Consider the following 21,854-nt stretch of genomic DNA (forward strand, 5'->3'; position numbering starts at 1 on the left):
CTCCCTTCCTTCCTTCCTTCCTTCCTTCCTTCCTTCCTTCCTTCCTTCCTTCCTTCCTTCCTTCCTTCCTTCCTTTCTTTCTTTCTTTCTTTCTTTCTTTCTTTCTTTCTTTCTTTCTTTCTTTCTTTCTCCTTCTTTGGCTTTTTGGGTCACACCCAGCAATCCTCAGGGGTTACTCCTGGCTCTGCACTCAGGAATCACTCCCGGCCGTGCTCCGGGCACCATATGGGATGCCGGAATTAAACTCTGGTCGGCCACGTGCCAGGCAAACGCCCTCCCTGGCCCACAGGTTACTTCCCAGCGGACGGTCTCATGGTGCAAGGACACCATTTTCTGCACAGGCCCCTGACAAGTCGTTTGAAAATTTTCATTATTTTATTTTACCTCCCCCCGCACCTAGCTGTCTCTTGCCCCCTGCGCCTGGCTGTCTTCATCGGGGCCCCTCGGAGGGGACGGGTTGCCTTTCCCTCCCTGCCCCAAGCAGAGCTTGACAGTTGAAGACCTCCGGAACCCAGCCACAGTCATGCACAGGGCCACTCTCCACACATTCGAATGAGCCTCAGGCATGAAGGGGCCAGCAGAGGAACCCAGGTGTGCGGGACCCGGGGCTGAGATCTCCAAGCCTGCTCGGATTGGGAATGGGCCTCCTCCAGCCAGATCCCCCCATTTTCCAGTAGCTTGGCAACCACAACCACAAACTGCCCCTGGTGCTGTGTAATCCCAACAATAGCCAACATCCAGAGACTATAAGACCAAGCTCCCGGAAGCTTTTCGGCCTCGTGACATGTAAAGAGGCTTATTCTCCCTCTGGAAGAACCTGAGAAGCTACCGAGAGTCTTTTGCCCTTACGGGAGAGCCTTGCAAGCTCCCCGTGGTGTATTCACTGTCACTTCATCCCCTTGCTCATGGATTTGTTCGAGCGGGCCCCAGTAATGTCTCTCATTGAGAGACTTATTGTTACTGTTTTTGGCATATCCAGTATGCACGGGTAGCTTGCCAGACTCTGTCATTTGGGCTCAATACTCTCAGTAGCTTGCCGGGCTCTCCGAGAGGGGCGAAGGAATCAAACACGGGTTGGCCATGTGAAAGGCGAACGCCCAACCGCTGTGTTATCGCTCCAGCCTATGGTGTATTCATATCCCAAAGTACAGTAACAGATATATGCATACCTCTCGGAGAGCTCGGCAAGCTACTGAGAGTATCCCGCCTGCACGACAGAGCCTGGCAGGCTCCCCGTGGCGTATTCAATATGGCAAAACCAGAACCATAGGTCTCATTCCCCTGACTCTGAGAGAGCCTCCAATTGTTGGGAAAGACGAGTAAGGAGAGGCTGCTAAAATCTCAGGACTGAGTGTAATAGAGACGTTACTGGTGCCCACTAGAGTAAATCGGCGTGCAACGGGGTGACAGTGATTCAGTGATTACTTTACCTCCCAAGCAGTGCAAGTGGCCTGGGGTCACTGGGAGTTCTCTTGGGAGTTCTCAGTCCTGAGCTGGTGGTACAGGCCGAGGATGTGATTCTGCTCGGACCCTGTGGTGCCAGGCTCTGTGGGCCACCCTGGCAGTGCTGGGGGCGGGGGGCTCCAGGGCTGCCTCTGACCATGCTCAGGGGCTGCAGGTGGTACCTGGGATCAAGCGAGGCCTGTCTGTGTCCCCTTTATGCTCCCAGCCCCCGGGTGGTAGTTCCACTGTGTTACGGGGCTGAAGCAGCAGTCCAGCGGGAGGTCACATTCTTCCTGTAGGTGACCAGCCTGGGTTCAATCCCCAACACCCCAGGTGGGTCCCTGATCCCTCCCGGGAGTGACACCCTGAGCACAGAGCCAGGAGTCAGCCCTGAGCACTGCCAAAAAAAAAAAATAGGTTCCACTGATGGGGAGACTCGCTGACACCCAGTGCTTGCTAACTGTGGTGCTCCAGGGAGGGAAAGAGTCTCCAGGGCTTCTCCATCCCCCGAGGGGGCCCAGCTGTCATGCAACACACACACACACAGCCGGGTCCGTGAAAGAACCACTGCTCATCCTGTGCTTTTCCAGGGGTGTTTTTCTAGATGGTTCGTGTAGGTGATTGCAGCTGCTTCGGGGCTGGTACAGCAGATGTTTTTATCTTCCAGGGGCAGAGGAGAGTGAGAGAGTGGATGTGCTTTGTCCAAAGTCTCGGGCTTTGAAGAGAGCCAGAGAGCGCGTCTCCAAACCCGCTCCCGTGGCAGCCGCCGCGAACTGGGGCAGAATTCCCAGGCTCCAGGGGCTCCCTGTCCTCCCCGTCCTCCCCAGGCGCCCTAATAAAGTCCCGCAGGACGCAGGCAGGGGGCTGTCGGGGAGGCTTCTCTTATCTGCTCTTATCGGCGGAGCTGCCCGCCTGGTTGAAGATGGGTGGGGAGAAGGGTCTCTCAGCGGTGACGTGGGCCCTGGGCTGTCCCCCCCCCATGGAGAGCCGGGGCTCCCCCTACCCCCCGCCCCTACTCGCAGCCTGGCCCAGCCTCCCTCTGCCCTGTGCTCGGAGGCCCTGCCCAGCCCCGTGCGTGGCCCGTGGCCCTGGGGGTGTGGCCGGCGGCCTCTCTTCCCCTTCTTGCTCCATCTGGGCAGCTGGCCCCCGAGATTAAGCAGAGCCGCGGCCTCTGCTGTCAGTCCCACTCGGCCTGTGGGCCGCCTCCACCATCAGACAGCCCCGGGCGGCCTCCCCATCAGACACCCCGAAGGAAAAGGTAGATCTTGAGTTTCCTCCCGGAAGGGGTGGGGTGGGGCTGGGGGGGGGGGCTGCGGTGGGTCGGGAATCTGTTTGTAAAATTCCTCTCCGTTGCTCCACATTGCTGGGGGGTGGTTAGAGGTGGAAACACTTTCGACTTCTGGCTTGCGGATTGGCGTCTCGGAGACCGCACGGCCCCGCGGCGTGAGGGGTAGGGACACGGGGACGGAGAGAGGCGACTGCTCTCAGCTCCACGAGAGGGTCCCGGCTGTTTTATAATCATCGGGCAGGTCAGTGTTTGTCCGGCGTTGGGTGTTTGCTGAGGACACACGGTCTTTGACCGCTGCATCGTCGGTTCTGTTGTGTGGGTCGTTTGCCAGGGGGAGGACTTTGCTGGATGACCCCGGGGCAGGTTCCGTCTGGCCTGGCCCCGGGCGGGGGGGGGGGGGCGCTCCTGGGCAGAACTGGAGCTCGCCTACCTTGTCCCTATTTTATTTTTACTTTGAGTGTTTAATTTTTTATGCCATTTCGGTAACGTGGTTACAGCAGTGTCCGCTGTTTCTGCTTCTGGGGTAGAAAGTTACTGCTTCTCAGCCACCTTGGAAGTTATTCTCCACAGGCTCTATCGTTTTCTTTGTGGTAATCCAGTAATCAAAGTGGTTAGCTGCTAATCACTTCACTTGCATCACTTGTCTTCCCCTTGCTCATCTATTTGCTCGAGTGGGCGCCAGTAACATCTCCATTAGTCCCTGTCGCATGCTAGTGTAGCCCAATGGCGTCTGCTTGGTCTAGGACCATGAAGTGAGGTCTGTTATTGCTACAGTTTTTGGCATATGGAATACGCCATGGGGAACTTGCCAGGCTCTGCCGTGCGGGCGGGATACTCTTGGTAGCTTGCCGGGCTCTCCGAGAGGGATGAAGGGAACTGAACCCCAGTCAGCTGCGTGCAAGGCAAACGCCCTACCTGCTGTGCTATCGCTCCAGCCCATTATAAATAATGTTGCCTCAAGAACCTTCCAGAGGGGAGGCAGAGAGCTTTAACTAAACCCCAACCAAAATTGTGTACATTATTTTCTGTTTATTTTTATTTATTTTATTTATTTTTTCTTTTTTTTGGGTCACACCTGGCAATGCACAGGGGTTACTCCTGACTCTGCACTCAGGAATTAGCCCTGGTGGACCATATGGGATGCTGGGAATCAAACCCGGGTCGGCCGCGTGCAAGGCAAACGCCCTACCCGCTGTGCTATCGCTCCAGCCCCTTCTGTTTATTTTTAAAGAAAAACCTTTATAGCAAAAAAAAAAAAAAGCTTCTTAATCGTCCCTATTTCAAAGATGCTTTAAAAATACTGTTTGCTTATTCATTTAAATCTTGGCAAGAAATCTGCTGTCTAAATGTCTGCAGCCCCCTCCCTACCAGCCAAGGACTTGAGTTTTGTTTTTGTTTTGCTTCGGGGCCGTACCTGGTAACGCCCGGGGTCTAGTCCTGCTTCTCTGCTCAGGGGTCATCCTGGCCGTGTTGGGGGCCGTATATGGTGCTGGGGGTCAAACCGGTTCAGCCTCGGGCCGGACAGGTGCCTTCACCCTCACACTGTCTCTGCAGCCGCCCCCAAAGAGTTTCTGAGCTTGTTTATCACAGTGTTCCCTGCAGGAGAGCTGTGGTGGTGGTGGTGGTTGTGTGTGTGTGTGTGTGTGTGTGTGTGTGTGTGTAACAGGACAGTTTCTCTATCTCTCGAGGTGCCTGAGCCACTGGTGCGTGGGGCTGTGCTTGGCGGCTCATGCAGCCCTGGGCATCCGATGCAGGGTCGCACATGTGCAAGGCGTGTGCTGGTTGAGGTACGGTTGTTTGGGGTGGGGGTGGCGTGTGATTGGTGCTGGGGGGGCCGCTCCCGCTCAGTGTGGGGTCTGAAGATGCAGAGCGGGGGATACCTGAGCTGCTCGGCAGGCCAGAGCGGCCTCTGGGGGTGCTCCTGGGATCCTGGGGGACTGTGGGTTGAGCTGGGGTCGGTCACACGCAAGGTGTGTGCTCTTTGTACTACAGAGTACAGAGCACAAAGTAGGTATTCATACTCCGAGAGCATGAGACGGAGAGCAGGGTACAGAGTAGAGACTCTGAGAGCACAGTACAGGGAGCAGAGTACAGAGTAGAGACTCTGAGAGCACAGTACAGGGAGCAGAGTACAGGTATAGACTCTGAGAGCACAGTACAGGGAGCAGAGTACAGGGTATAGACTCTGAGAGCGCAGTACAGGGAGCAGAGTACAGGGTATAGACTCTGAGAGCACAGTACAGGGAGCAGAGTACAGGGTATAGACTCTGAGAGCACAGTACAGGGAGCAGAGTACAGGGTATAGACTCTGAGAGCACAGTACAGGGAGCAGAGTACAGGGTATAGACTCTGAGAGCACAGTACAGGGAGCAGAGTACAGGGTATAGACTCTGAGAGCGCAGTACAGGGAGCAGAATACAGGGATAGACTCTGAGAGCACAGTACAGGGAGCAGAGTACAGAGTAGAGACTCTGGGAGCACAGTATAGGGAGCGGAGTACAGGTACAGACTCTGGGAGCACAGTACAGGGAGCAGAGTACAGGTATAGACTCTGGGAGCACAGTATAGGGAGCAGAGTACAGGTACAGACTCTGGGAGCACAGTACAGGGAGCAGAGTACAGGTATAGACTCTGGGAGCACAGTATAGGGAGCAGAGTACAGGTACAGACTCTGAGAGCACAGTACAGGGAGCAGAGTACAGGTATAGACTCTGAGAGCACGGTACAGGGAGCGGAGTACAGGGTATAGACTGAGAGCACAGTACAGGGAGCAGAGTACAGATTCTGTACTTAGCATAGTACAAAGAGTAGAGTCTAGGGTATATATGCTGAGAGTAGAGCATAGACTCTGTACTCTGAGAGCACTGTACAGGGAGTCGAGTACCGGATATATACGTTGAGAATAGAGGACAGACTGTACTCTAGAGCGTAGTACAGAGAGTAGAGGGCAGAGCATACACACTGAGAGTAGCATACAGACTGTACTCTGAGAGCACTGTACAGGGAGTCGAGTACCGGATATATACATTGAGCATAGACAGACTCTGTACTCTAAAGCATAGTACAGAGAGTAGAGGGCAGCGCATACACACTGAGAGTAGCATACAGACTGTACTCTGAGAGCACTGTACAGGGAGTAGAGTACAGAGTATAGGCACTGAGTGGAGTACAGACTGTACTCTGGAGCACTGTACAGAGAGTAGAGTCATATCACTGATGCGACTCAGGACCCAAGTCCAGTGGGGGTGTCTCTCTGTCAGCTGGTGCCTCTCTCTGAGCAGCATGCGCTGGCCAGGGTGTGGACAGTGGGGGGTGTGTGAGCACTGTGGTGGGGGCGGAGGAGGGCAGCCGCGTGTCTGGGCGTTGGCCTCTCTCCTGTGCGGGTGGAAGAATACCTGGGCGGAACCAGTACCCGGAGAGCGGAGGGAAGAGCAGAGGAACCGGCCTGCAGGGGGAAGCCAAGGGCCGGGGGCAGGGCAGGGAGGGGCAGTGGCTGGGACCGTGGACGGGGAAGCGTCCAGCCGTGAGAGGAGCTGGCGGGAACAGCGGCAAGAGCTATGCCCGACCCCTGGCAGCAGCCCCTCCCCCAACCAGAAGCGCCTCCCACCCGGGCGGATGGGGGCGTGGGGGCAGGGGTGCAGAGGGACGGGCCTAGACACCCTGCTGTCACGAGTCACTTCGTCAACTCACGGTGGTCAAATGACGCTGATGTGACAGGAATAGTCAAAGGCACAGCCTCGGGGCCCGCGGGGGGCTGCCTTGTGCACGTGCACCCTGTCCCCGCATATGGTCCCCGGGGCATCCCCCCGCGGGTGATCCCTGAGCACTGAGCCTGGCGTCTCCCTGAGCACCACCGGGTGTGACCCCCAAACCAAACCAGAGTGAAAGTGCAAGATCAGATAATCATGGCCCAACCCTGCTCTGAAAACCCGCCTCTGGGTGCGATTCCCGTGCTCACTTTGCCAAAAGGAGGTGCCGTCTCGGACACACACTCCGAGCACGGGCGGCGGGGGGGGGGGGGCTCGTGCCGAGCGGGCAGGAAACCGCGGCCCCAGGCTGAAACCGTCCTGCGAGGTCTGTGTCCCTGAGGTCCATGCTTAGTCGTGCTCAGGGGGACGGAGACAGAGCAACGGGCCCCAGGCTCCCGGCCTGGAGAGATGGGTGGGGGTTGCAGGGGACAAGGTGGGGAGCGTCTGCGTGTGTGTGTGTGTGTGTGTGTGTGTGTGTGTTGGCGCGTTTACATTGCAAGAGCAAACGCGTTTTGGAGCAAAGCTTAGCTGTGCACAGGAAGACGGGAAGATGTGACTATCAACATAGCTAAGGGGGTCGGGGGGGTCGGGGGTTCCCAGGGACCCCTTGGGCGCTGCTCTGCCCGCCCGCCCCCTGCGCCTGCAGCCGCTGGGCCTCTGCCTGATGCTTTGTGGCCCGTTGGCCCGCCGGGCCCTTGGCTGGGGTTCTGCGGGGGGCTAGTCTGCAGGCGCAGAGCGTGGTGGGTTCAGGGTCATGCCAGGCTGGGGCTCCTGTGCCCTCTCCAAACACGCCTGGCCCCGTGCCGGCAGATGTGTGGGATGCAGGTGCCTGCCCAGCTGTTGGCCCTGCAGCAGCGGCAGCAGCGTCTGTGGACTGGTGGCCCCAGGTCGAGGTGCTGACCACGACAGGCTGGGTGGACGCTGCCGGCTTCCTCTGCAGCTGTGTGGTGCCGGGAGCTCACGGCAGCGTGTGTGTGTGTGTGTGTGTGTGTGTGTGTGCGCGCGCGCGTGTGTGCGTGTGTGTGCGTGTGTGTGCATGTGTGTGTGTGCGTGTGTGTGTGTGTGTTCGTGCGTGTGTGTGTGTGTGTGTGACTGGGACGTGGACTCTGGACACGGGTTGTGTCTCCAGGCCCTTCCCACTGGCCCTGGGTGGTGGTGGCTTTGGGGAGGACATAGTGACCAGCTTGTCAGTGTCCCGCGTCTCTTGTTTTCCAGGGTTGGCCCCCGGGCTCTCTTGCCCGCCCTCTTAGCCATGCCGCCTCGCTCCCGGGCCCGGGGAAGCTGACGGCCGCCACATCTCTTGGAGCACAGAGCTGGAGCCGAGCGACTGCAGGTAACGCCGGGCTTGTGTGTGTGTGTGTGTGTGTGTGTGTGTGTGTGTGTGTTGTGGGGGTCACAGTTGTTCAGGTCATGGGTGTGGGTTTAACAGCTTTGTTCAGGGCCTGGGAGATAACACAGGGCTAAGGCGTTTGCTTTGCAAGCGGCCGACCTGGGTTCCAGCCCTGGTGTCCCCCATGGTGCCCCTGCGTCCCCGCCAGAAGGGACCCCTGAGCACAGAGCCAAGAGTAAGCCCCGGGCGCTGCTGGGTGTAGCCCCCAAACCAAATAAACAAATGACTTTGTTCCGTTGTTACTTTTTACTACTATTTAGTTTGGGGGCGACACTTGGTGGTGCTCAGGGGTCCTGGCAGAGCTCCAGGTGTCGGGAATCGAACCAGGCCCGCCACATGCAAGGCCAGCGCCCCACCCACTGGGCTGTCTTTCCGGCCCACGTTACTTTTATTTTATTTTTGCTTTTTTTTTTGGGGGGGGGTCACACCCAGCGATGCTCAGGGGTTACGCCTGGCTTTGCACTCAGGAATTACTCCTGGCGGTGCTTGGGGGACCATATGGGATGCTGGGCATCAAACCCAGGTCGGCCGCGTGCAAGGCAAATGCCCTACCCGCTGTGCTATCGCTCCAGCCCCGTTACTTTCCTTTTTAATCGAAAACCTGAAAGTTTATTTCCGGGGCTCCCCAGGAGCTTTCAGGAGGCCTGGGGCCCCCTGGGGACTCTCAGCCCGCCCGTCTGGGGCCTCAGTGTGAGGCCTGAGGCTGTGGTGTCAGGCCCTGCCTTGCCAGCACTTTCCAGAGCCACACCCGGCAGTGCTGGGGGGGGGGGGGGCGTGTGGTGCCAGGAAGGAAGCCAGGGCTGACCACTTCCGAGACATGCATTTCACTCCTGTGCTATGTCTTCGGGCCCCTAGTTGTATTTTTTTAAATTACGAATGTGTTTTGGTAACTGCCCTCAAAGAGAAGGCAAACCATTGACTCGTTGGTGGCTGCCCAGAGCACAGGGGGCTGGAACGAACAGCAGCAAAGTGAATTTGGAAAACTCAGTGGACACAGCCCCGCCCCCGACCTCCTGTGCGATATTCTGGCTAGAACAGGCCCGCTGGGGACCCCCCCTGCACCGAGTCAGGCCTCGCTCCTGACTCTTGAGCACTTTGGGGTTTTAGAGGAAAGAAAAGAATCTGAACAATTATTTCAGATGCCCACATTCTTTGGTTTAGTTCTGGGGCGGGGCCACACCCAGAGATGCTCAGGGGTTGCTCCTGGCTCTACACTGAGGGATCGCTCATGGCTCAGGGCACTTTATAGGGTGCTGGGGATTGAACCCGTTCAGCCCGGGACTGTGGGTTCCCAAGCGGCAAGATGGACAGAGATATAATGCAAAAGCAATAGGGGTTTTATTCCAGCTAGCTGGGGTCAACTGTCTCACCGGCAGAGTGGTCTCTTGAGAGTGACCCCGACTTCAGGCAGCAAGCAGTTTCTGTAGGGTTTGACTGCATGAGCCGTACATGCCTTACTGTTTCAGAAAGCAATCTTACTTGGTTACCAAACAGGGGTGTGTTGGCAAGTGTCTAGGGTAACGCTGGTCCGGCAGTAGTCAAACAGTAGTTTCCACTAGCAGCCGATGGTTACAGAGGCAGTCATTCTTGTAGGGTTAACACAGGGCAGTGTCGGGAGCGTTGTTAGAGTTGATGGACTGAGCCCGGGACTCTCCCAGGAGGGTTCAGGTGGGCCAGTTGCACATTGATTGTTTCATTGCTGGGAAACTGGAACTGGTTTAGTTCCCAACCCGAGCGAGGCCTTGCTGATTTTGCTGATTTCTGCCTCCTGTCATGGCGTCAGTTTTGCCCTTACAAACCCCCCTTGACCCCATGCAAGGCCAGCACCCTCCTGCCATACCTTTGCTCTGGCCCCAGACGCCCACACTCTAACAAGCCGTTCCCATTTGCTCTTTTATGTCCTAAAGGGACGACTGGAATGTCTTTAGACAAGTTTGTTTTGACTGTTTTTTGTCCCACTAAAGGTTCCCCCTCACCCCGTAGCCTGACCGGTTTTCTCCCTCACTTTCCCCCTCTCCCCTGTTTTTTAATTAATTAATTAATTAATTTGCTTTTTGGGTCTCACCCAGCAATGCTCAGGGGTTACTCCTGGCTCTGCACTCAGGAATTACCCCTGGTGGTGCTCAGGGGACCCTATGGGATACTGGGAATTGAACCTGGGTCGGCCGCGTGCAAGGCAAATGCCCTACCTGCTGTGCTATTGCCCCAGCCCCCCACCCCGTGTTTTATTACTTTATTTTTTAAATCTCAGACTGATGTTGTTCGGGTTTTGTGCCACAGCCAGTGATCCTCAGGGACTCCTGGCTTTGTGCTCAGGGATCTCTCCCGGTGGTGCTCGGCCACCGTCTGGGGTGCTCAGGCTCCAGCCGGGGCTGCTCGCATTGCAAGGCCAGTGCCTTAACCCTGTGCTGTCTCTCTGACCCCCCTCAGCCCGGTCCTTTCGTTTCTGGGATCCCGGGCAGCTCTGGCCGTGGGGTGCCTGCAGCCGCGCCCTTCCCGGGGTGTCTGTTCTGGAGGGTCACGGTTGCTCAGGTCACCGTGTGCTGTTGGCACTTCCCCCGGCCCAGGCATTCTGAGTGGACCCCGGGCCGGGCAGCTGTTGGGACGGGGAGGACGATGCTCCCACCTTCCCCCTCCCAGTAGGAATCAGCGACTCTGCCCTGTGGGCAGGACTGAGTTCACTGTCTGGCACGGCGTGCCCACTGCCCCCCACCTGCTCCTCAGGGGGCCCCCACGTATGCATGACGTTTGTCACTGGCTGAGTATTGGCAGGAGGGACCCCGAGGTCTTTAGAGTCACTGGCTCAGACCAGTATGAGGCTCGATCGGAGTGAGGAGTCCAGTGTCTGGACCCACTTCGGCAGACGGTGGTCTCTGTCTCCAGGCAGCCCCGAGCCCGCTGCGTGTCCGAGGGGGCGGCAGCGGGTGGGGTATGGGAAGCGCTCACGCAGCCCGTGACGTGTTTGCAGCTCAAGCCTGAGGGTGTGGCGGTGTTTCCTGGCGTGGCCAGGGGACTGACCCGGTCAGCACTGCTGTCCCGCTTCTCGGAGCCGTGCCAGCCTGGGTGGCTTCTCTTGCTGCCCCGGTCTCGGGTCAGATGTTTTTGTTTGCTTTTTTGTTTTGTGGGCTGCCCTCAGCACTGCTCAGAGCTTCCTCCTGCCTCTGCATCCGCATCACTCCCGGGGGTGCTCAGGGGACCGGATGGGACGCCGGGGCTCGAAACCAGACACGGTGTGTGTAAGGCAGACGCCCTCCCTGCTGACTAGTGATTTGGCCCCTGAACTTTTTTTTTTTTTAAACAAAGTTCTATCATGGGTTGGAGACAGTGCATGGGTAGGGTACTTACCTTGCACGTGGTGGCCTGGGTTTGATCCCTAGAACCACACAGTGTCTCCTGAGCTGCACCAAGTGTGATCCCTGAGTGCCGAGCCAGGAGTAAGCCAAGGGTGGCCCAAAATATAGAAAAGAGAAAAAAAAGAGTTCTGTCATAATGGATTGGGGGTTGTACTGAGTCTCATGCTCAGGTGGCTCTGATGTGGCTCTCAATCACATGGCTGTCACGTGGCTCTCCCATGGCTCCCACGTGATTCACTCACATGGCTCTCCTGTGGCTCTCATGTGACTCACTCATGTGGCTCTCATCTAGCTCACTCATGTGGCTCTCACATGGCCCACTCACGTGTCTCTCATGGGGCTCTCACTTACGTGGCTCTCACATGGCTCTCACATAGCTCACTCACGTGGCTCTCAATTACATGGCTCTCACGTGGCTCTCACTCATGTGGCTGTCATGTGACTTACGTGGCTCTCACTGATGTGGCTCTCATGGCTCTCACTTTTGTGGCTCTCACTTTTGTGGCTCTCACTTTCGTGGCTTTCACTCACGTGGCTCTCACTCACGTGGCTCTCACTCAACGTGTCTCTCACTCATGTGGCTCTCACTCAACCTGGCTCTCACGGGGCTCTCACTCACATGGCTCTCACTCATGGGGCTCTCACTCATGGGGCTCTCATTCCTGGTGCTCTCATGGGGCTCTCACTCACATGGCTCTCACTCATGGGGCTCTCACTCATGGGGCTCTCATTCCTGGTGCTCTCATGGGGCTCTCACTCACGGGGCTCTCACTCACGTGGCTCTCACTCAACGTGGCTCTCACGGGGCTCTCACTCACGTGGCTCTCACTCAACGTGGCTCTCACGGGGCTCTCACTCACGTGGCTCTCACTCATGGGGCTCTCATTCCTGGGGCTCTCATGGGGCTCTCACTCACGGGGCTCTCATGTGGCCCCTACGTGACTCCCGCTCACGTGGCTGTTTTCCCTTTAGGTGAAGATGGGGAACTCGGAGAGTCAGTACACCCTACAGGGCGCGAGGGTGCACAGCGGCACGCTTGCTGGGGCTAAGCAGAAGCCTTGCTCGCTCAAGATCCGCAGCCTTCACGCCAAAGAGGAGAAGTCCCCGCACGGATGGGGCCACGGGGCAGGCTACAAGTCCCGGGCCCTGGCCCGCAGCTGCTTGTCCCACTTCAAGGCCAACCAGCCCTACGCGGCGCGGCCCGACGCCCCCGCCTGCAGATCGGCCAAGGGCTGCGCCCACGCCAAGCACAGGACGGCTGGCCCGGGGGGCCACTTCCAGGGCCTCCCCGCGGCGCCGACCCCGGGGAACGGCTTCCATGAGCTGGCCGCCCGCCCCGCGGCCTTGAGAGACCTCAACAACGGCCCCCCGCACCCCTGCGCGGGGCGCCCCGAGAGCCCGGCGTCCACGCCGCCCGGCGAGGAGCGCGGCAGCCCCCGCGTGCGCATCAAGACGCCGGGCAGGGTGGACGGCTGCCTGCGGGTGGAGTTCCACAGCGGGGGCGGCCCGGACCCCCCGGGCGGCGCCCCCGGGCCGGTGCAGCTGCTGCGCTACTCGCCCGCGCTGGCCCCCGACGACGCCCCCTCGCCGCCCAGCCCCCGCGGTCCCGCCGCGCGCCCGCGCTCCAGCAAGGGCAGCAGCTCGCTGAGCTCCGAGTCCTCCTGGTACGACTCGCCCTGGGGCCCCGGCGCCGGCGAGGCCAGCGAGCCCGAGGGCTCCTCGCCCGCCCCCAGCGCCCCCCGCGACGCGCCCCCCAAGCCCTTCAGCCAGAGCGCCTCCCTGTCCTCCCTCCGGGACCCGTTTCCCCCCGCGCCCCTCGGGGCCCGGCTCTCCGCCGACGACCTCGGCCCGCAGCCCGGCCTCAGCCACCGCGTGTCCTTCGCGTCGGACATGGACGTGCCCGCGCGGCTGGGGCGCGGGGACGCCCCCTACGCCTCCTTCACCCTCCCCTGCCGCAAGTCCAGAGCCCTGACCGAGGACGCGGCCAAGAGCTCCCTGAAGGCCCGCATGCGGCGCATCAGCGACTGGACGGGCAGCCTCTCCAGGAAGAAAAGGAAACTGCAGGTGAGCCCAAGGGGTCTCTTGGCACCACCCCCCATGTGCCCGCCGCCCTCCGAGAGTGCCCCGGGGGAAGCATTTCACAGGGTGTGGGGGCTTGTGTTTTCCCTTTGATGCATTCTCATCCTTCTTATTTTAAAATCGGTCAAAAGTTTCCCAATTTCATTCTGAACATCAGACACCATAAAGAAGTTGTGTGGCACCATAGAAAGTTCGACAAGGTGGAGCCGGTGCAATCCCAGGCACCCCAGAAGGCCCCCCGGGCATGGCCAGGGGTAGCCCTGATCCCCGCAGTGGACAGTAAGCCCTGAGCACAGCTGGGTGTGACCCCCGAAACAAAAATAGGATGTGCAACAAGGAGGGTTTCTCTCTCTTCACTCGTTTCTCTCCATGTCGTATTGGTGGACAATATTAGGAAATTTTATTATGGTTTTGGACCATTCCTGAGGGTGCTCAGGAATCACCCCTGGCTCTGTGCTCGGGGCTCCCTCCCAGCTCAGTGCTCAGGGCTCCCTCCCGGCTCTGTGCTCAGGGCTCCCTCCCAGCTCAGTGCTTAGGGCTCCCTCTCGGCTCAGTGCTCGGGGCTCCCTCCCGGCTCTGTGCTCAGGGCTCACTCCTGGCTCAGTGCTCGGGGCTCACTCCTGGCTCAGTGCTCGGGGCTCACCCCTGGCCCTGTGCTCGGGGCTCACTCCTGGCTCAGTGCTCAGGGCTCACTCCTGGCTCACTGCTTGGGGCTCACCCCCGGCCCTGTGCTCAGGGCTCACTCTGGCAGAGCTTGAGGCACCCTATGTGGGCACTGAACCGGAGTGGACCGCATGCAGCTTGCCGGCGCGCTGTCTCACCGGCCTGGTATGCAGGCTTTTAGGCACGTAGAACTGCTTCTCTCTGCATGCTGGATTCTCCCCACCAGGCTTCCGAGCCCCCCAGCCTCCCCGGGCCCCTCTGAGCATCCCTCTCCCTCCGCTTCCTCTCTGCTCACCACCCTAGGAGTCAGCATTCTGCGTCCCTTCATCCTGTCCCGCGTGAGTGAAACCATCCGGCCGTGGACTTTCACTTCCTGTTTGTCGCCTTAGCATCATCACCCTGAGTTCCGTCCCTGCACATTTTGTCCCAAAGAGCCTGATTCTCGTCTTTTTTTGAAAAAAAAAAAAAAAGATGGAAGTTGCTGTGGGGAGGCAGGGGGTCTAGTTGGCAGTGCTCAGGAGTCTTGGTGGGAACAGGTGACAGGGTGGGTGGTGGGTGGGCAGGGAGGGGAGGGGGCTCGGCTGATCTTGTGGCCTGAACGGTGCATCAGGGGGAGGATCTGAGGGTGCTCCCCTGCTTGGGGATGGGGGGTCACTCGGCCACCCCCGGAGGCTCCGCAGACCCTGAGGTGCCGGGGGTCACACCGGGGTCAGTTGCGTGCAAGGCCAGCGCCCTCCCCACCTGCTGTCCTGTCTCTGTTGACGCCACATCCTGTCCCCTGGGGGTCTGGCCTGCAGCTCCCCGACCTGGGCCTCGTCCCTGCGGGCTCGGGCTGCAGGTGCGTCCAGGCCTGCGGCTGTGGATGTGCAGGTGTGTGCATTCTTGTGTACATATTTTCTTGGAGAAAGTGTTTGGGTGGGTTGCAGTGCAGGGGCTTGAACCCCGGAGGAAATTCACTGGTGCCGGTCACAGCCCTGGCCCCCGCCCCGACCCTGGTCCCTCACGTCCACTCCACTTGCCGGGAGAGCTCCTTTGCTCTGTTCAGCATAAGCTCCCCTCCTGGACTCCTGCCTGACCCCACAGCCTGGCCACCCCGGTGAGAATTCCCCAGTGGATTGCTTATTATCAGACTGGAGCGATAGCACAGAGGGTAGGGCATTTGCTATCAGTCACCCGCGGCTGACCCGGGTTTGATTCCTCCGCCCCTCTCGGAGAGCCCAGCAAGCTACTGAGAGTATCCCACCCGCATGTCAGAGCCTGGCAAGCTCCCCGTGGTGTATTCGATATGCCAAAAACAGTAACAACAAATCTCACAATGGAGACATTACTGGCGCCCACTCAAGCAAATCGATGAGCAATGGGACAACAGTGCAGTGCTACAGTGCATAATTACCATTATTGTTTGGATTTTTGACTCCCAGCTCTGTGCTCTGGGACCACAGTGCTCCAGGGACCTCGTGTGGGGTCAGGGATAGAACCTGACTCATCTGCGTGCAAGGCAAAGTGCTCTCCCGACTCTGCTATCTCCCTGGCCCCCTCTCCCCTCTTCAGGCACGAGAGACTATTGCTCCGTGCAGCCCTGGCGTCTCCTGAGCTTGGTCTGACTTTGGGGACATGGACATTTCTAAAGTGTCTGTCGGTGTCACCGCGGTTGGGGGGCACTGACTGCTCAGAACTCAGGGTCTGCGTGTACTGGCCTGGTTCCACCCCCGCGTGGCAAGCCCTGCAGCTTCCCGCCTTGCCAGGTCTCAGCACTGACCCCTCACGACTGTCTTGAGTTTTGCCTCCGCCCCCCCCCCCCCCCCGGACTTGCTGGGACCCCCTCAGAAATGAGGTTGATGACCCTCCGGGAGTCCTGTGGACGCTCCATCCTCCAGACTCATGTGGTTTGTCGGGCTGTGCAGTTACGAGCAGGCTGACCGGAGTCAGAGCATCAGAGCTGGGGAGAGGAAAGGGGACCCCCACCCGCTTCTAAAGGCGGGGCTCTGGGTTCCTGGGGTCCAGGTGGCCTTTCTGAAGGCACGTGCTTGGTTATCACAGAAGCCAGCTCTGCCATAAGTTAAAGTTTTTCCCACTGAGCGCCGTTACCATGCATTGACGGCTTCCACTAACGGCATTAGGGTGACGACAGCTGCGAGTTAGAGACGAGTTTGAAATAATACTTCACAGGTGACCCGTGAGGTTTCTTCTTCCTTTTTATTTTCACTTTTTCCTAAACTTTCACTTGCATTCCCACAACTGGTCATGTGTCAGGTTTGACTGAGACAGACTTTTTCCACACAGATCCCGCCTTCCGTGCTTCGTGGCTATATGTTCTTAGGTCTGAAAAAATTAAAACTTCATCTCTATGCTTCCACCTTCTCTCTCTGGTGCTGCAAAAGGAAAAAAAAATTAAATTCACTGTATAGAACTTGAGATAGAAATGTAAGTCTCATCTCCAAATTAGTGTTTCTTTTGCAGTTAAAGGAACATCAAGCTCTGTTTTCTTAAAAAGGTTGTCAGTAGGGCCCAGAGACATAGCGCAGTGGGTGAGCGCCTGCCTTGCACACAGCTGACCCGTGCTCCATCCCTGGCGTCTCCTAGGGTTCCCTGAGCACTGCTGGGAGTGGTTGCCGAGTGCAGAGCCAGGCGTAAGCCCTGAGCATGGCAGGATGTGACCGAAAACAAAAATAAAGGGGCATCAGTGGCTTGTCACAGAGCATGTGTGACGCTAAGGCAGTCCACACTGCAGTCCACACAGTCTCCAAGAAGAGACATCACAGTACTGATGTGTCAAAATCAGAAGAGCAACCACCGTGGGGAGACAGAGCCCGGAAGAAGATTAATTAATTAGGGGCTGGGGAGAGGGTTTGAGGGGCTCAGACACGCTCTGCACATCGAGGCCTCACTTTGACCCCGGCACCTTGTGATCTCCCCCCCACTCCTCCCAGGACCCCAGGGAACACCCCCGCCCACCCACCCACCCAACAGTGATGAGCTGAGAGTAGCCCTGAGCACTACCCAGTGAGGCCCGAAAATAACCGCAGCAGAAAAGCTCTAGAACTGAACAAGAGCAAGAAGGGAGCAGGGGGGCAGGAGGAAAGGGAGAGGAGCCCAGCGGAAGAGGAGCCAGTGTTTGGTCAGGTTGGTGAGACTGGGGTCCTGAAGGCTTTGCTCCTTCGGGGAAGCCGACCAGGAGAGGCCAGGTCTTGCTGAAGCAGCAGAAAGCCCCCTGCCCCTGAGGCCGAGCACTGTTAGCACTGGTGCCCGCTCATGCTGGGACCATCCATCCATCCGTGCATGTATCCATTCATACACCCATCCATCCAGGTATCCGGTCATCCACCCATCTATCCATGCATGTATCTATTCATCCATCCATGCAGGTATCCATTCATCCACACATCTAGCCATGCGTGTATTCATTCATCCACCCATCCGTCCATGCATATATCTATTCATCCATCCATCCATGCATGCATGTATCCATCCATTCATCCATGCGTGTATCCATTCACTCATCCATTCATGCATGTATCCATCCATTCATCCATGCATGTATCCATTCACTCATCCATTTATGCATGTATCCACCCATCCATCCATGCATGTATCCATTCACTCATCTATCCATACAGGCATCTATTCATCCACCCATCTAGCCATGCATGTATCCATTCATCCACCCATCCATCCCCATCCATGCAGGTATCCATCCATCCATCCATGCAGGTATCTATTCATCCATCCATCTATCTCTCCATGCATTATCCATTCACCCATCCATGCAGGTATCTATTCATGCATCCATCTATCTATACATGTATCCATCCACCCATCCATGCAGATGTCTATTCATCCATCCATCCATGTAGGTACTATTCATCCATCCATCCATGAGGGTATCTATTTATCCATCCATCTATCCATGCAGGTATCTATTCATCCATCCATCTACCTATGCATGTATCCATCCACTCATCCATCTATCCATGCATGCATCTATTCATCCATCTGTCCATGCAGGTATCTATTTATCCATCCATCCATGCATGTATCCATTCACCCATCCGTCAGTATCCATCCATCCTTGCATGCATGTATCCACGCTAGCTTAGTCATTGACAGTTTAGGGCACTAGATAGAAAACTTCAGGAATTTCCTCCTGACTGGGAGGTTCATGTCTGCATGTAAGAATGCAAATATGACAGCATATTTCCTTTGCCCATTTCTCAGAGAGTCAGGTTATCTGGCGCAGCTGTAGTTGGCATCTCACTCCTGTTAGAATTAGTCTGATTCTCCCTCTTACGGAGGGCCATGCCAGAGTGTTTCTTGATCACATTTAATGCTGGTGCTTGGCTGCCTTGGAGATAGCCCACTGGGTGTCTGAGGCACTGTTTGGGGACCATGAGTCAGAGAATCTGACTCAGTACTGGAATACTGTTAATACCAGCTAAATGAGAAGTATTTCTTCATCACCTCAGTGTTTTTTTTTTTTGAAGAGCAACAAAGTGACAATTAAAAAAAAATCTTAAACTATTTCGAAAGTTTCCTGTCAAAGTGAGTCATCACAGTGGGGATTTTGCCCTGCTCTTGCCTAAGCATCAGTATATAAATAAAGATGACTGTGGACACCATGTAAACAGAAGTGGAAAATAATATTTTTATTTGGTGTAGCTATGTGTGGGGCTGAGTTGTTTATAACTGCTGGGTCTCTGGAAGTACTCCAGTTGATGGTTTTCCTGTAGAAGAGAGAAAAGTCACTGATACTTGATTTTTTTTCTTTTTTTTTTTTTGGCGGGGGCAGGGGGGGGAACATACCTGGCAGAGTTCAGGGATCATTCCTGGCAGTGTCGGGAACCATCTGGGGTGCTGGGAATTGAACCCGGATTGGCCACATGAAAGGCAAATGCCCTACCCACTGCACTGTCTCCACCCCTGAGACTATTTCTAACAACCCCGTCCACACAAATAGAAGTTTCAAAGCGAGGCCTGGAGTCAGTGGTTCTTGACCCAGTTCCCCCTTGTTTGTGTGCAGAGAGCGGGCAAGGGGTCGGCTTCCCTGCAGCCCCTTCGTCCGAGCTGTCTGTTGGCGAAGCTGGTGTTTCTGGAGCAGTAAGTGTCAGCTCGCTCTTGCTCGGGACTTCAGCCCCTGCAGTTAGCTGCGAGCTCTGCTGACGTCCTTGTTAGTGAATGACGTTAGAAACTTTGTTTCCAGCCCCACACACGGGCTGCTCCGGTACCCAGGGCCTGGATTAACTGTTGGGGGAAACGGAGTATCACTTTGGTGTCAATTTGATTTAGAATTGCCTGTGTCTGATTGATTTTGTGTTGGAATAAATATGGAAGAATCATGCGTCGGCGTGTTCCAGGGCTTAGAAGACAAAAGGCTTTCAGGGGGCCGAGAGGTAGTGCCCGCCTGGCATGCACCTCACCAGAGTCAACCCCCAGCACCCCATATGGTTCCCTAGTATGGACAGGGCCTGGCCCCAGACAAGCAAAAAGGTATTCACGTCACCGCAGCATGAATGGACATAGAGTGCATTCCCTTTCCGAAAGGCATTTCCAAATGGCAGTGGAACGTGTCGGGTATCGAAACAAGAGGGGATACAGTGGGGAGGGCACTCGCCTTGCACGTGGCCGACCCAGGTTTCATCCCTGACATCCCATATTGTCTGCTGAGCACTTCTAGGAGTAATCCCTGAGCAGTGCCAGCCGTGACCGGCCCCCCCCAAAACAAAAAACAAAACAAAATTGAAAAGGCTGCAGTTATTTGCTGCCCCCTTTTGTGCCTGAGTAAGGACCCTACTCCCCAGTGTGTGGTTGTTAGCCCCTGAAGTGGGGGAGTTAGAGGTTCAGGATTCCCGGTCTGGGCTGGGACGGGGTGTGTGTGTATGTGTGTGTGTGTGTGAGGGCAGGGGTGGAGGGAGCTGGATTTGGTGGGGGGTGGGAGGAAGAGATTGTGAATAGCGGAAGTTTCTGTGTGATTTCCTGTGTCCTCACCTGAACGACCCAGGGACTTGCCGTTTTCCAGTTTTGCCATGAAGTCCTCTGGGAGGGAAAGATGGCAGTCACGTGGGGGTGAGGGGCGATGCTCTGGCCACACCTGGTGCTGCTGAGGGGCTTCCCGGCATGCTAGGGGGTCGCACGGCGCCCAGCCTCGTACAGGCCGGGTACCTCAGCCCCGGGCTGCCTCCCGGCCCGCCAGCACGAGCTCTCTTCCCGACGGTGCTGACGCGGACTCAACAGTTGACAGAGAAACGCTCAAGACCTGCATGAGCCGCGTCTGCCGTGTCCTTAGGAAATTCCTCACGCTCAGCAGAGGGCTCTCTGGAGGATGGGCGGTGTTATCTGGCTTGAATTATTATTATTATTATTTTGTCTCTGTTTCACGTATTCCTTCATCCATTCGTTCATTTTGGGGCCAGACCTCAGGAACTTGTAGGCTATTCATAGCCTCAGGCATTTTTTTTTTTGCCATTTGATTAATTTTTTCTGATTTCCCCCTTACACTTTATCTAAACGCCGTGGTTTACCAAGTTGTTCGTGGTGATTTGTTACAGGCATTCCCTGTTCCAGCCCCACCCCCACCCCCATGACACCTTCTCCCCACCGTTGTCTCCAACCTTCTTTTAAGCCTGCCCCCATCACTGTATCACTATATCTCTGTCATCCCGTTGTTCATCAATTTGCTTGAGCAGGCACCAGTAACGTCTCCATTCGTCCCTGTCGCATGCTATTATAGCCTGATGGCATACTGGGGGCTCTTTCAGGGTCAGGGGAATGTGGACTGTCGTTGTTACTGTTTTTGGCATATAGAGTATGCCATGGGTACTTGCCAGGCTCTGCCATGTGGGTGGGATACTCTTGGTGGTTTGCCAGGCTCTCCGAGAGGGATGGAGGCTTTTGGGGCAGCCTCTAATCCCCCTTACAGGTGTCCCCAGTCTACCGAATGTAAGCTTTTGGTCGACTGGGATGTTGTACAAGACCCTGTACAAGAGATTACTGAGATGTTACAGGTTACGCCTTCCGTGTTGTTTGTGTTCTGTTAGTCGAGATTGGTTGCTTTCTCGGTATACCCCATCCAGTCTGGTGTAAAGCCTCAGGTGTCACTCCTGGTGGTGCTCAGGGGACCAGGCGGTGCTGGGGGTTGAATCTGGGCTTCCTGGCACAGCCCATTGAACCATCTTTCTGGCCCTACATTTTTTGGTTTGTTTGTTTGGGGGCCACACCCTGCTGTGCTTACTCAGGGCCAGATCCTGCCTCTACCCTCAAGGATCACTCTTGGCCGGGCTCAGGGAACCATATACTGGATTCTGGAAATTAAACCCAGTTGGCCGTGTGCCCGGCACACACCATACCCACTGTACTTTCTCTCTGGCTCCTGGCCCTACATTTTTATTTTATTAAAAAAAATTTATTTTATAAGGTAGTTCACAATATTTGATTACTTTTAATATTCAAACACCAATCCCACCACCATGACACCTTCCCATCACCATATTTGGGATGTTTCCATCTCAAGCCCCAATTCCTGTCCCAAAGCACAACCAAAATAATACATTTTGTATTGTCTGTTATGAAGAACCACTGAAAATGCTACAAAAAAGTATCCATAGAGGAAACAGTGTGGAGATTGTTCTATTTTGGCAGGGGCCATTAAGACCTTCTTTAGGATATCACAAACATGTTGTTAAAGGTTGAGTGATATGAACTTTCATATGTATATCTGAAAATATATATATATTTTTTCCCTCTGTGAATGATTGCCTGCTATTTGAACCCCATCAAATGTGCTGTTACTCTTGGAGAATGGGTAGGGAGTGTCTTACAATGTGTCACGAGACAGTAAATGCAGCCACATGGTCCAGAAATAGGTTCACTCGTGCGTGAGGCTCGGCCCGAGTGTG

The 21,854-nt window shown here is 56.2% G+C and overlaps 1 protein-coding gene across 1 annotated transcript in view; it reads left to right on the plus strand.

Moving 5' to 3' along the window:
* Positions 1–7,695: 7,695 nt before the first annotated feature.
* Positions 7,696–21,854, plus strand: part of TIAM2 (TIAM Rac1 associated GEF 2) — a 113,679-nt gene continuing 99,520 nt past the window's right edge. The window contains exons 1-2 of the mRNA XM_055135070.1: positions 7,696–7,813; positions 12,196–13,287. Of these exons, the coding sequence (XP_054991045.1) occupies positions 12,202–13,287 (1,086 nt within the window). The 5' untranslated portion in view covers positions 7,696–7,813; positions 12,196–12,201. The remainder of the gene's footprint in view (positions 7,814–12,195; positions 13,288–21,854) is intronic.

This window comes from Sorex araneus, chromosome 4 (genome assembly GCF_027595985.1).
Source record: "Sorex araneus isolate mSorAra2 chromosome 4, mSorAra2.pri, whole genome shotgun sequence".
Taxonomy (NCBI): domain Eukaryota; kingdom Metazoa; phylum Chordata; class Mammalia; order Eulipotyphla; family Soricidae; genus Sorex; species Sorex araneus.